Raw genomic sequence first — 12,700 nt, 5'->3', positions numbered from 1 at the left:
TTAAACATAGGAATGTCCAGAAATCTCACTTTCTGCCCTTTGGCAGCCTGTGAGTGGTGGGGATGTGAGAAGTGGGGTCATGTGCCTCTGCAAAAAAATAATGCTCCAAGTCACATCTACATATACCTTGCTTCCTAGGATTGGAAGTGAGATGACTAACTCTCTCTCTTGCCAAGGCATTACTGGAACAAGTTCTGTTCTTGTGTTGTTCTAAGATTGAGATTGGACTTGTGCAATACCACCCATCACAAAGCCCTTGGTGTTCCCCTCCCTTCCAGAGAACAGGCAGAGAGGGGAGGAGCCAAGGCCTAGGTAGGCGGGATCTCAGAATCTCAGCTGAGCACCATGTGTAGAAAGAATCCCTATATAAGATGTGGTCTAAGGCTGCAGGCTTTTGACTGCATCCTCCTGACAGCAACAAGATTAGCGCCCATCCGGCTGCTTACAGAAGTGAGATCTCCTATAGGAGACAGGTACATTCCTTTAGTTCTGAGGGTAGGTCCAAGTTAGCCCAGAGCTTCTGTGGACCACTGCAGGGTTTGGATTCAGACGGTGACAGGAGGGCATTTGCTTCCTTTGGTTTGAACTTTGCAGGTTAGAGCATGTGTGGAAAAAGCCCCAGAGTCTGGAGATCTGAATTTTGTTTTCAGTTTTGCCATCATTCATCAGCATGTCCTTGAGGAACAGACTTCAGCCTTTGGCCTCAGTTTTATTAAAAACAACAGCAAAACCACTGAAGGGTGTCTTTGCACCTGGGTAATCTCTGAGGTCTCTCTAGCTCTGGTTCTCTTGATGGTCATTTGGTGGAGTTATCGATGCTATTAGGTGCTGTCGTTGCCCAGGACCATCCCAGGAGTCTTCTGAGGCCCCACTTGGAGGGATCTGGAGGCAGCTGGTCCCTGCCAGAGGCCTAGTGAGATCCTCGTAGTCAAGGAGGCAGGCTGCTCTCGAGTTCTACTAACAGGCTGGTGTGACTTTCTCTGTGACATGAGATGTGAAAAAGACACTGGTGGCGATGTCCACCTTTTGAAGGTGAAATGGCACCTGATGGGATAGCTGTCAGTATGGTGCTGGGGCAGCCCTTCCTTACACCAGAAATCCAGAAACTGCCATTTTCTGAGCAGTTTTCTAGCCTCTGGGCACTGGAAATTACTAACAGAGGATCTGGAGGACTCTGGATCAAGGAAGTCAGCTCTTCATTTAGGATATAAAGTTGGACAATGAAGTTCCCAAACTAATCCTAGAACAAGTGCTACAAACCTCATTGCTGCATAATACTACGGTCACCTTTGAAGTGCTCCCCTCGGGAAGCTACGCACTGACACCAGCGCCTAGTCCAGCTTTCAAAGCAATTTTGGAACATTTTTTCTGCAATGGCTATCAGAGCTGTTACCGTAAGAGCTCTCTGACAATTAAGTTCAAAAACTCATTCTAGAAAAAGTGTTTTGAAAGGTGGACTAGGCGTTGGTGTCAGTATACCACTCCCCAAGGGGAGTACTTCAAAGGTGACCCAGAGATAGTCGGCAATGAGGTATGTAGCACTTTTTCTAGGATGAATTTACAAACTTAATTGTCAGACCTCACATAACCCTCTTTTGCGGAAGCAGAGAAAGGGTAACAATGTTTGGTGGGTGGGATGCAGCCTGGACCTGGATTGAACGGTTTTGTTCTATACATGCCAGATATAATCTTTGGGAGCTTATGGAACTGTGAATCCTAGCTTGAGCCAGTGGGGTAGACCTGGTTTTTTCAGTGTGGGGACATCTGCTAGGCACGACAGGACGAGGGGTATCCTTGATTTTCTGGAGTGAGGATTCTTGGATGGGTTAGGTATTGGCTGTTACATGGAGTGGGCACCTTCAGAGTGAAGAGTGAAAGCCCTCTCTACAGAGTGGCCTGGCCATTGGAGTGTGACTCTTCTGAGGGCAGAAATCCTGTCTAATTGCTCCTGGCCACCATCTAGGGCAATGCCTGGCTGCTAGGGAGGCACCCAATCATGCCTTGTTTAAATGAACCGAATCTCCCCCTTCTCCAACTCCCTTCTAAATCTCTCTCCTGACCATGAAAGTAATCAATAGAAAAGGAATAGACCTGATTTAACTATTAGTAGTATAATAGACTCGGTGATAAAATCCTCCAACTCTAACCACTGAGCTGATTTCTAACACACAGATTGGTTTTGCCACTTTTGAAAGTTATGTAAATGGACTCGTAGAGTTAGGTGTCTGGATTTTTTCACTCAGCATTGAGTCTGTGAACTCTATACATATTGTAGTGTATAGCTCTTGGTTGTTCATTCTCAGTACTGTACTGTGTGAATATACCTTAAAATTATTTATCCATGTTCACAGGCTTTCGAATAATTTTTGGTTTAGGGCTATTTTGAATAGTTTTGTTGAGAATATTTTTTTTTTTTTGAGACAGAGTCTCTCTTGCTGCCCCTTGGCAGAGTGCTGTGGTGTCATAGCTCACAACAATCTCAAACTCCTGGCCTCAAGGGATTCTCTTGCCTCAGCCTCCCAAGTAGCTGGGATTACAGGCACCCACCACAATGCCCGGCTATTTTTAAAGACGAGGTCTCCCTCTGGCTCAGGCTGGTCTTGAACCTATGAGCAATCTACCTGCCTTGGCCTCACAAGTGCTGGGATTACAGGAGTGAACCACCATGCCCGGCCAAAAATATTCTTGTACATGTCTTTTGGTGCATAAATTTCTTTTTATTTAGGTTTTATTTTTTATTTTTTTTAATTAATTATTTTTTATTAAATCATAACTTTGTACATTGATGCATTATGGGGTTCAGGGTACTGCTTTGATATACATTGTGAAATGTTTACATTGAACTAAGTAACACATCCATCACAATTATGCTTATTTCTTAATAGTTTTGAAATGTGCCATTGCATCAGTGGTGCATAAATTTCTGTTGGGTAATACCAGGAATGGAATTATTGTATTATTCATATATGTGTGTTTAGCTATAGAATTTACTGCCAAATAGTTTTTTCTAAAAGATATTTCTAATTGACTTACTTCTCTCAAAAGTTTGCCTGGGTTTCTAACTGCCTACCTTGACATCCTGGAGCACTGTAAATCATAGCCTAAAATGAGAGACCATCAATTTCTCCAGTCCAAAGTGAGCTTTGGAGAGGGGGTGCTGTTATCTAGCTGCCTCCTGCCCAGTCATAGCTTGATTAAAGGGCAAGCCTCATAAAGAGAACATGAAGAGTTATAGAAGAGGCTCCAGGGACAAGAGAAAATTACCCTGAGCTTTGAAAGATGGGGGAGCTCCAAGGCGTGAGAGATGAAAAGGAAGAGACAGCCCCTTTGCGGGGCATGGACAGAACAGAGGTTGTGCGCTGGAGGTTGTTGACACAGAAAGGGACCAGCACACTGACAGCCTGGCCATTTGGACTTAAGACCATGAGCTGTGTGGTTCTGAGGCAGATGATCTGAAATGGCCAGTCCGATAGTGAATGTAGGATCAGAGAAGACACAGCTTAAATCTGTGACTCTTTTAGGAAGCAAGCATGTCTGTAAAAACAAAAGGGAACTACTTTACTTCTGTTTTAAAACTCTTTTCCTGCCCCAATGTGTTTTCAAATGTTTGGAAACATTTGAGTTTTTTGTTTTGAAGGATCCAAATGGCTGGACCTTTAGAAGTATGAGAGTTGATGGAAAAATTAGAGTCGGGGATAACTCCTAGCTAGAGCACTGCTCTCTCCTAGGGCAGGAAGCATCAGACCAGAGCAGGCTGGAAAGGAATCGAGTGAGCCCACTGAGATCGTGGTTCAGGAGGAGGCTGTACTAAGGATGTATCCAAGGGATGTTTGTCAGGCCGGCACAGTGTGAGCCGCTCAGAGGTCATACCTCTACAGGAGTGTGCTGAGTAAGGTGACCACGAAGTTCCAGAATTGCTTTGAAAGACGGACTAGGGGCTCGGTGCCTGTAGCTCAAAAACTAGGGCACTGGCCACATACACTGGGGCCTGCCAAACTACAATAACAACAACAACAACAACAAATAGCTGGGCGTTGTGGCAGGTGCCTATAGTCCCAGCTACTTGGGAGGCTGAGGCAAGAGAATCGCTTAAGCCCAGGAGTTTGATGTTGCTGTGAGCTGTGACGCCATGGCACTCTACCGAGGGTGACATAGTGAGACTCTGTCTTAAAAAATAATAATAAATAAATAGAAAGATGGACTAGGCCCTGGTGTCATTGTATAGCTTCCCAAGGGGAGTACTTTGAAAGTGACGGTAATGATATTGAGCAATGAGGTATGGGAGCACATTTTCTAGGATGAGTTTGTAAACTTAATTGTCAGACTGCGTACATGCTCTGGGGATATCTGTGGAGTGTTTGCACTACTGTAAAGATCTGTGGCTATGCAGTGGCTCAATGAACCAGATCGAAGATGGGGCAATTGTGGGAGGGTAGGGAGCTCCACCAGCTAAGTTCTTAGAACTTCCCCTGTCATGAGCAGGTCAGAATGTGTACATAGAGATGTAGGTCTTCCTGTTCATAATCAGTAACCACAGAACTGCCTGAAAACTGCCCAGGAATGTGTGATGTCATTGTATCTAAAAAAGGGATTAGAGATGAAATTTAAGTAGAGAGAAATCACAGGCCATACCTTCAAGTGTTTTGAGGCATGAATGTAACTACGGATATTAAAAGTCTATAAGAAATTAATGATGAATCAATTAGGAATAAAATTCTGTTGCATTGAGATAAATTCTTAATGATGGATTCAACCAAAGACATTATATTCTGTGAGTTCCTGCTTGGTGCTTGTTCCTGTGCCCAGCACTGTATGACAGCAATAGGGTTGGACAGTGCTTTAGAGCATGGCTCTGTAAACTTTGTCTGTAAAGGGCCAGATAGTGAATCTCTTAGGCTTGTGGGTCATAGGATCTCTGTAGCAACTACTCAACTCTGCTGTTTTAATGCAAAGCAGCCATCAATGATACTAAATAGGTAAGTGTGGCTAGGTTTTGATAAAACTTTATTTACACAGGCCTTAGTTTATCAACCACTACTTTAACAGATTTTTTCAAGCCCCTTTCCATTAAAAAGTCTCTCTTTTTAATCCTGAGACAAGGCACATTATGTGTCATCTCATATTACAGGTGAGGAGACCAGCTCAGAGAGGGTAAGGAATTTGTTTATAGGCACATGGGGAAGAGGTGGCAAACCCAGCCACCTCCCGGGTTTTCTAATTGCAAATCTAGCACTCTATAGCCACTGTACACCACATATTACACAAAAGAAGTGCAATCCTTGCCCAAGATAAATCAAGCAGGTCTATAGTTAGTCTTGTTCTTTTGTTTGACTGTTAAGAACATAGTATTGATCACTTTTTCAACCCAGGGCTCTTTCTCATGTAGACAGAGTCATTGTGTAAGCAGCCAAGGTTTCTACTCCAGTTTTGGCTCAGACAACTCAGTGGGTTGTGGCATGATGGATGGATTTCCAGTTCTCTGGAAATCCATCATCCCCTCGGAGGATTTTATAGTTCACAGCCTCAGTAAAGGAGGGTGTGGTGCTTCTTTCATTTCTACCGTTCTGGGCAGAGTAGGGTCTGTGTGTGTGTACCCAGACCTCAGGGTGGTGTCTAGCACATCACAGGTGCCAAGTAAACACATGAATGAACTGACCTTCAGAACAAGGACTCACGACACTAAAGACCCCTGGGAACTAGGCCCAATTTTGGTATTCTTGTGAGATTCCTGGGAAACTCATTCCTATATAGTAGAGTCTCAGTTTTCTCAGCTTTAAAATGGAGCCCACCATTCTCAACTCTTTCATGGGTGGTTGAAGGAGCAATCACCACAAATGCATGCCAGTGGTTTGGCCAATCTCATACTCCAAGTCAAGGCCATAATTCAGCATGATGATGCCTCTGGGACAGGATTCAGACTGGCCCCTTGGTTTTCTATAGTAACTTCCAAAAATTTAATTTGAATCAACTTTGTGGAGGTATGATTATAAGTAATAAAGGGGATTACATATTTTTTACTGTATTGTGCATAGTTTATTGATTTTGATAAAAACAAATACATATACAACAGTCAATGCAGGACATTGCTTTTACTTCGAAAGTTCTTTGTGCCCCATCTCAGTTGGGTCCCCACCCCAAACGCTGACTTTCCTTTTCTATCCTATATTTTTATTGAACATATTTTTTTCTCATGATAAATTAATACTGTTAATTGTGGAGGCCAGAAAAATGTAGAAAGATATAACAAAGAAAAATAAAAGTTGTGAGTAGTCACATTATTCAGAAATCATTAATACTATTATTTGGGGCGGCGCCTGTGGCTCAGTCGGTAAGGCGCCGGCCCCACATACCGAGGGTGGCGGGTTCAAACCCGGCCCCGGCTGAACTGCAACCAAAAATAGCTGGGCATGGTGGCGGGCTCCTGTCGTCCCAGCTACTCGGGAGGCTGAGGCAAGAGAATCGCTTAAGCCTAGGAGTTGGAAGTTGCTGTGAGCTGTGTGATGCCATGGCACTCTACCCGAAGGGCATAAAGTGACACTCTGTCTCTACAAAAAAAAAAAAAAATACTATTATTTACATATATTTTCTTCCCATCTTCTGTGTGTATGTGTTTGTTTAATGACATTGGGGTTATGGCTATAGACAGCTTCCTGAGTGACTGCATGTGTGGCTATGCTGACTGTACCTCAAGTCATCATTTTGCTCACAGAACCTCGAACTGACTCCTTACCTTGATCAATGGCACCGAGTTACCCATAGCAGTAACCTGGGCTGCTATTAAGAACAGGTCTCTTCTAAGTCTCCTCTTACATTTCCTAGTCATTCATTGTTGTTACAAAAGAACATTGAGTTTTTACATAGTGTATTTTACTTGTATTCATTGACCTTGATTTCTGTTATTATTTTCTATACTTTTTCTTTGATATTCTACATGTGGAATAATTTCTGTGAATAATAGTCACCTGAGTTTTGCTTTCTGATTTTTATGCTTCTTTCTTTTTTTGTTTTGTCTTATTGGGTTGGCTAGGAGTCACGATAAAAAATGAGTAATTGACATCCTTATCTTTTGCTTACTTTAAAGTATTTTTTTCTTTCCTCAAAAAGTATAATGTTACCCTAGATTTTTTAATAAGTGCCTTTGTTTTTAAGTTAAAGAAATGTTATTCTATTCCAATTTATCTAGGGAAAATAACCAAACGTGTGCTCAAAGACATAGTTAAAATCTAGTAATTCTGTCTCAGTAGAGTACAACATCAAATTCCAGAAGCAAATACATTTTTGAAATAAATTTGGTTGAGCTATGATGTGGCATGCCTTGCAATAATTAAATATGCTTTCATGTATTCTATTTATTGGCAAAGGAAAGTGAACATTAGATATTGTCTAGTGAAAAAAGATGTAAGACACAATGTATAATATCTCACTTTTTATATTTATAAATATAATTAAGCATAGAAAATTTTCTTCTAAAGGTAGACAACAAAATGTTAACCATGGCTATCTTTGAATAGTAGAAATATGGGTAATTTTATTTCCTTCTTTTACCCTTGAGTTTTCTACAGAAATATGTTATTTTGACTTCAAAATGAAAATAAATCAACTCACAGCTAAGTGAGAAATAATTCTCTTGTCTTGAAAGTCACTAGAACAAACACACAAAAACCTGTAGTCAGATGAAACTTTTGACGGATGTGGTATTCATTTCTGTCTAGTTTATCAGAGTCATTTTTTCATTAATACTAACCCCTTTTTCCAAATGAGTTGAAACACTGCCATTTGTAAATGCTTTAGGGATTCTCATCTTCTATATTCATAGAAAACAGCAGAACTTCTAGCTGGGCTACTTCACAAGAGCAGGCAATGTTCTGTCTCCAGGTCCACCCGCGGCGTGCTGGCAAATGTTGAACAAATAGCTCTTAACAATTTTTTTTTTTTTTTTACAAAAAGCTAAGTACTCTTGATTTGTAGTATTTGATAATTCACGGTGTAAACACTCCCACCAAGGCCAGTTACAAGCTTCTAACGTGCATTTTGGAACACAGACTTGGGAAGCACTGGCAGCTGAGCCCAGCACAGAGGAGTAGTTTTTGACACAAGGTGTATCTAGAATCTGTCTCTTCTCCTCCATTTAAAAATTTCCCATTGACCTTTACAATAAACACTAACATGTTAAATAGGCAGGGGGTTATCAGGAGAGATGAGCAAACTCTGCCTGCATACAGGGACTAGGGCATAGGGCTTGGCACTCCTGGGTCAGGGTACCCTCAGCTGCCTTGCCTGGTGATGCTTCTGGATGCTCACTGGCCAGTTGGCTCCTCCAGATCAAAGCACTTAGGTTATCTGAGCACCAGGGTTACCTCTCACCATGACAGCATCTTCCCTAGCACCCAGCATCTAGAGACAAGGCGAGCATAGCCAATATGGAAAAAGTGAAGGTTGAAACTCTAACTCTCTATTCTGAGTGCAAATGAATCCCGATGTGATGAACGCTACAGAGCAGCCTAGCACACGCGGCCCCCTCCAATGTTTTGCACCCTGGTTAGCTTTCCCCTACCCATCTACCCATATCTTATGGGCCTTCTCCAACATTGTTCATTTACAATAATCAAAATGAGTTTCCAAATAGGACCAAGACCCATATGGCCCTTTGAAGAAAGCTGTGCCAATCTGGAAATGAGCCACTTTCATCTATAACATGTAACACGTAGGAAACATACAAGAATTGCTAATCACCCACATCAGGGCCTAAAGTCTTATTAAGGCGACTCAGGAATATGTAGGGAAGGATTAGTGCATGTGTGTGTAACCTCATTCTGAACTTTGGAGGGTGAGTAGCACTTATGATGGGCATTTTGTCCTCTGACCCCAGGATGTGCCACGCTTGTCACAAGACCCACTATTTCCATGTTTGGAGAAGAGCCTGAGTGATGGGGTGGTCCTTAGTAAGGAGGGTATGAGCCTGTGTCAGGTTCTGAAGACAAGTTACCCTCTACCACTTGCCATGTCATAGCGGGAAAGGATTTTGTTCAGGAGTGAAGGGACAAAAAAAAAAAAAAGGAAGACCTTGCCTTTGTCAGGCCTCGAGTTTGTTTACAAATACACATGTGGCAGAAGAAACTTATTAGGAAGAAAATGGAGTCAGGCTAGAGGAAGCGCTGCCTGCTCATCCATATTAGGGGAAAACCCAAGGCCTGAGTAATAGCTGTGGGATCTCGGTGACCTGGGTTTGAAGAGTGCTGGGGCTTCACCCAGGAAGTGTGCATGCACCAGTGGCGAATAAGATTAGCCAGGAATCGGGTTGTCATAAGCTCTCAGAGAGGTAAAGGTGTGACCCAAACAGCATTCCACCAGTATAAACTCACAGGGGCTTGAAAAAACTGGATTAGGCAGCAGAGGCTTCAGTGTATGAATCACTCAGAGCAGAATCAAAGTGGGATCTGAAGACAGGGCCATTCCACAAGCTGGTCACTAGCAGTCCCTGATGAACTAAGTTCAAAGCTGAGGGTAAGTGTTTAGAAATGTTTAGGGCAAGTGACTAAATAATTTTATTTCTGTTGACTTAGATTTTTTAAAAGGGGAGTTTGATTTTATATATCTTTTAAAAAGTCATGTTGCTATTAATTCATTTTCATTAAATTTCCATGACAGGATGGAAGTAAAAGAATACAGGCCCTTCACTGGTGAGAACTTGAGAAGCGCGAATGAGAGGAGAGCAGGGCGTCCTATGGGGTAGATAGTGGGTCTAGTTAGGAGGAAACTCAGGGAACGAATGCCAGGCATACCAGGTGGGCTTCCTGGGCAAGGGGCAAGATCTTGACAGATGGGCCCTCAGGTCACTCCTGCAGCTACAAGGGAGTACTCACACTTGGCGTAGAGGGATTTGCAGGCTGTGTTCAGTGCATGTAACTTCTGTGGCCAGCTCTGTGCTAGGTATAACCAGTAGTAGCTGGTATTGAGGGCTGAACACTGGTATGGGAGTCAGGGTCCTGGATCCTGGGTATTGCTCTGATAAGATCTCCCTGGATAGCACCAGGAAAATCCCGCCCCATCCCCACCCCCACCCTCAGACTGCAATAGCTGTGAGGAAATGTCTTTGGTGAATGATGCCTAGCTCACGCCTGGCATACTACATGGCAAGTTCCCAGCAAAATATTTGGTGAGTGAATGGGTGAATGGGTTTCAGTTTTAACACCTGAAAAATGAGGGGGCTCTAAGATTGGTGGTTTTCCAACCATAAAATGAGAAGCCTTGCAAAGATACCTTGTGGTCCAACCTGCAAACTCAAGCCTTCCCTCTTGGGTTTCTGTAGGATTTTATGTGCGGAAGGAATTCTGCTATTTTGAAAAATGCTAGACGAATGATTTCTAAGGTCTCTTCTCTTTTGTCATTCTCAGTGGATAGGAATTCAAATAATAGAGGCCATAAAATCATCAACCAATCATAGTTGTGTATAATTACATGCAGGAGATCTAAGGACATTGGGGTTGGCTGGGCCCAGATGGCTTTGCAGAACTCTTAATATGAAACTTAGGCCTGGGCTTCAGAAAAGGAACCCATTGCTCCTAAAAATGTATGCAAAATTTTATTTTACTCTGCTAAGAGTTCTGTGGTCGTGTGTAACAAACGCACAGTGAGTAACATAAACACTGCCAAGGAGTCTAGCTACGACTGTGGCTTAAATGACCAAGTGGCTTGTCCTTCTGTTGTAATGAAGAAGTCTGGAAGAAAGCTTCCCAAGGCTGGTGCATTTGTTCAAAGAGGTGATCAAGATGCAGGCATCTAGTGGGTGGCTTTTGTCCTAATGGTCCAGCAGGGGGGAAAGGGGAAAGTCAAAAGTGGTGCCCCCTGAAGCTATGGGGAAAAGTGACAGATTCTCAAAAAGCTCTAACTAGCAGCCTTCCACCTTCATCTCATTGGCCAGAAGTGACCTGCAAGAAGCCCCAGGAAATTAAGTTTTGTCACTAGGTGATCAAAACTGGGATTCTAATAACAAGAAAAGAAAAGAAAGGGCATGTACAGGTAATTGTTAGTATTTGCCACAATAGGTATGTGTGATTTTTTTCCCATTACATTATCAAGAAATTCTTCAAGGAAGGCGTTCTTTTTAAAGGGAATGTAGGCGGCTTGGACCTGTAACTCTGTGAGTAGAGTGCCAGCCACATACACCGAGGCTGGCGGGTTCCAGCCCGGCCCAGGCCTGCTAAACAACAATGACAACTCCAACGAAAAAACAGCTGGGTGTTGTGGCAGGCACCTGTAGTCCCAGCTACTCGGGAGGCTGAGGCAAGAGAATTGCATAAGCCCAGGAGTTTGGGGTTGCTGTGAGCTGTGATGCTATGGCACTCTACTGAGGGTGACATAGTGAGACTCTGTCTCAAAATAATAATAATAATAATAATAATGAATAAAAACAAAGAGAATGTAGGAGATTTTGCAGGGAAGAGGAGGATGCTGGAGCAGGAGCAGGACTGACGCGTGCAGCGTGGAGGCAGGAGCTGGCAGACCCAGGGTAGACTGACCAGGCAACCACTGCTCCCCCTGGAGCCCAGGAGGCTAAACTTCAGCTTCCTGTTTCTCTTCTTCCCACGTGCCTGGTGCAGTCAGGCCCAACACTTGGCCCTGAGGCTGGAAGACCCTTCCCTGTGGGATCTCAGATCTGCACCAGGTCCCCAAGCACTTGAGCGGAGGCTCACAGCCCCCCACCCTCTGGGAAAAGAATCAAGCCACCCGCTAGAGTCTCTCTCTCCCTGGCTTACCTCTCCCACATTCTCTCCTCCCTTCTCCTCCTTTCTGGGGAAGACAAAGTGCAAACATAAGGCGCAGAAACTGACTGTGGGCCCTCCATTTCAGGAGCTGCAGAGACCATCTGGGAAGACTCGCAGGACCCTCTCCACCACCTGTCATGTCTCTGTGGCTGCCCTCCATCTGTGGCATGTGGAAACTGGGGCAGAGGGACTCAAGCCACTCTTCTCCCCAGCTCCCCCAGCAGGACTTTGAGGCCCTGCTGGCAGAGTGCCTGAGGGACGGCTGCCTCTTTGAGGACAGTAGCTTCCCTGCCACCCTGAGTTCTGTGGGCAGTGGGCCCCTGCTGCGGAAGCTGCCACCTGGCCTGCAGTGGAAGAGACCCCCGGTGAGGTCCAGGAGGGGCTGCAGGGACACACACAAAATGCCCCGGGCTCGGGGCTGTTGTATACTAGGTCCAAGATACATAAGGAAAAAACAAAGTGCTTTTCCTGCTCTCTACTCATATAACAAACACTTTTGACACCAGACGTGTGGGAAGTTTTGCTCACACACAGAGCAATTCTCCTGGGGACACCAGCTGAGTAACCTCCAAGTCACTTTGGTCACTATCTACCAAGAGATAACATCAGCCCCCACAGGTTAAGAGTTCAGTACCCCAAGACTGACCCTCCACTTTAGATATCAACTGGAAGTCCCAGTTTGTGACCTGCACTTCTAATGACCAGCCATAAATTGGGGTTCCCAGGACCCTCTCCTTGGGTGGATTGATCTTCTAGAGAGGCTCACAGAATTCAGGGGAACACATTACTCCCATTTATTGGTTTACTATAAAAGCTGTTATAAAGGACACAGAGCAAGAGATGTGTAGGGTATAGCCTGGGGGAAAGGTGTGAAGCCTCCATACCCTCTAACTGTGGAGGAGCTCCTCAAACCCTGTCCTTTATGGAGGCCTCAT

At 44.0% G+C, this 12,700-nt stretch overlaps 1 protein-coding gene across 2 annotated transcripts in view; it reads left to right on the top strand.

Annotated features, from left to right (window-relative positions):
• The first annotated feature begins 418 nt into the window (after positions 1 to 418).
• CAPN14 (calpain 14) overlaps positions 419 to 12,700 on the top strand; it is a 38,335-nt gene continuing 26,053 nt past the window's right edge. Inside the window, exons 1-2 of one of the 2 annotated variants that reach the window (XM_053590098.1) lie at positions 419 to 473; positions 11,851 to 12,130. In XM_053590098.1, the coding sequence (XP_053446073.1) occupies positions 11,903 to 12,130 (228 nt within the window). In that variant the 5' untranslated portion in view covers positions 419 to 473; positions 11,851 to 11,902. Of the gene's footprint in view, positions 474 to 9,426; positions 9,505 to 11,850; positions 12,131 to 12,700 lie in introns of those variants that run through there. The other variant, XM_053590099.1, reaches the window with a different exon arrangement.

Source organism: Nycticebus coucang, chromosome 4 (genome assembly GCF_027406575.1).
Source record: "Nycticebus coucang isolate mNycCou1 chromosome 4, mNycCou1.pri, whole genome shotgun sequence".
Lineage (NCBI taxonomy): Eukaryota > Metazoa > Chordata > Mammalia > Primates > Lorisidae > Nycticebus > Nycticebus coucang.
This window is presented reverse-complemented; position numbering and strand designations above follow the sequence as displayed.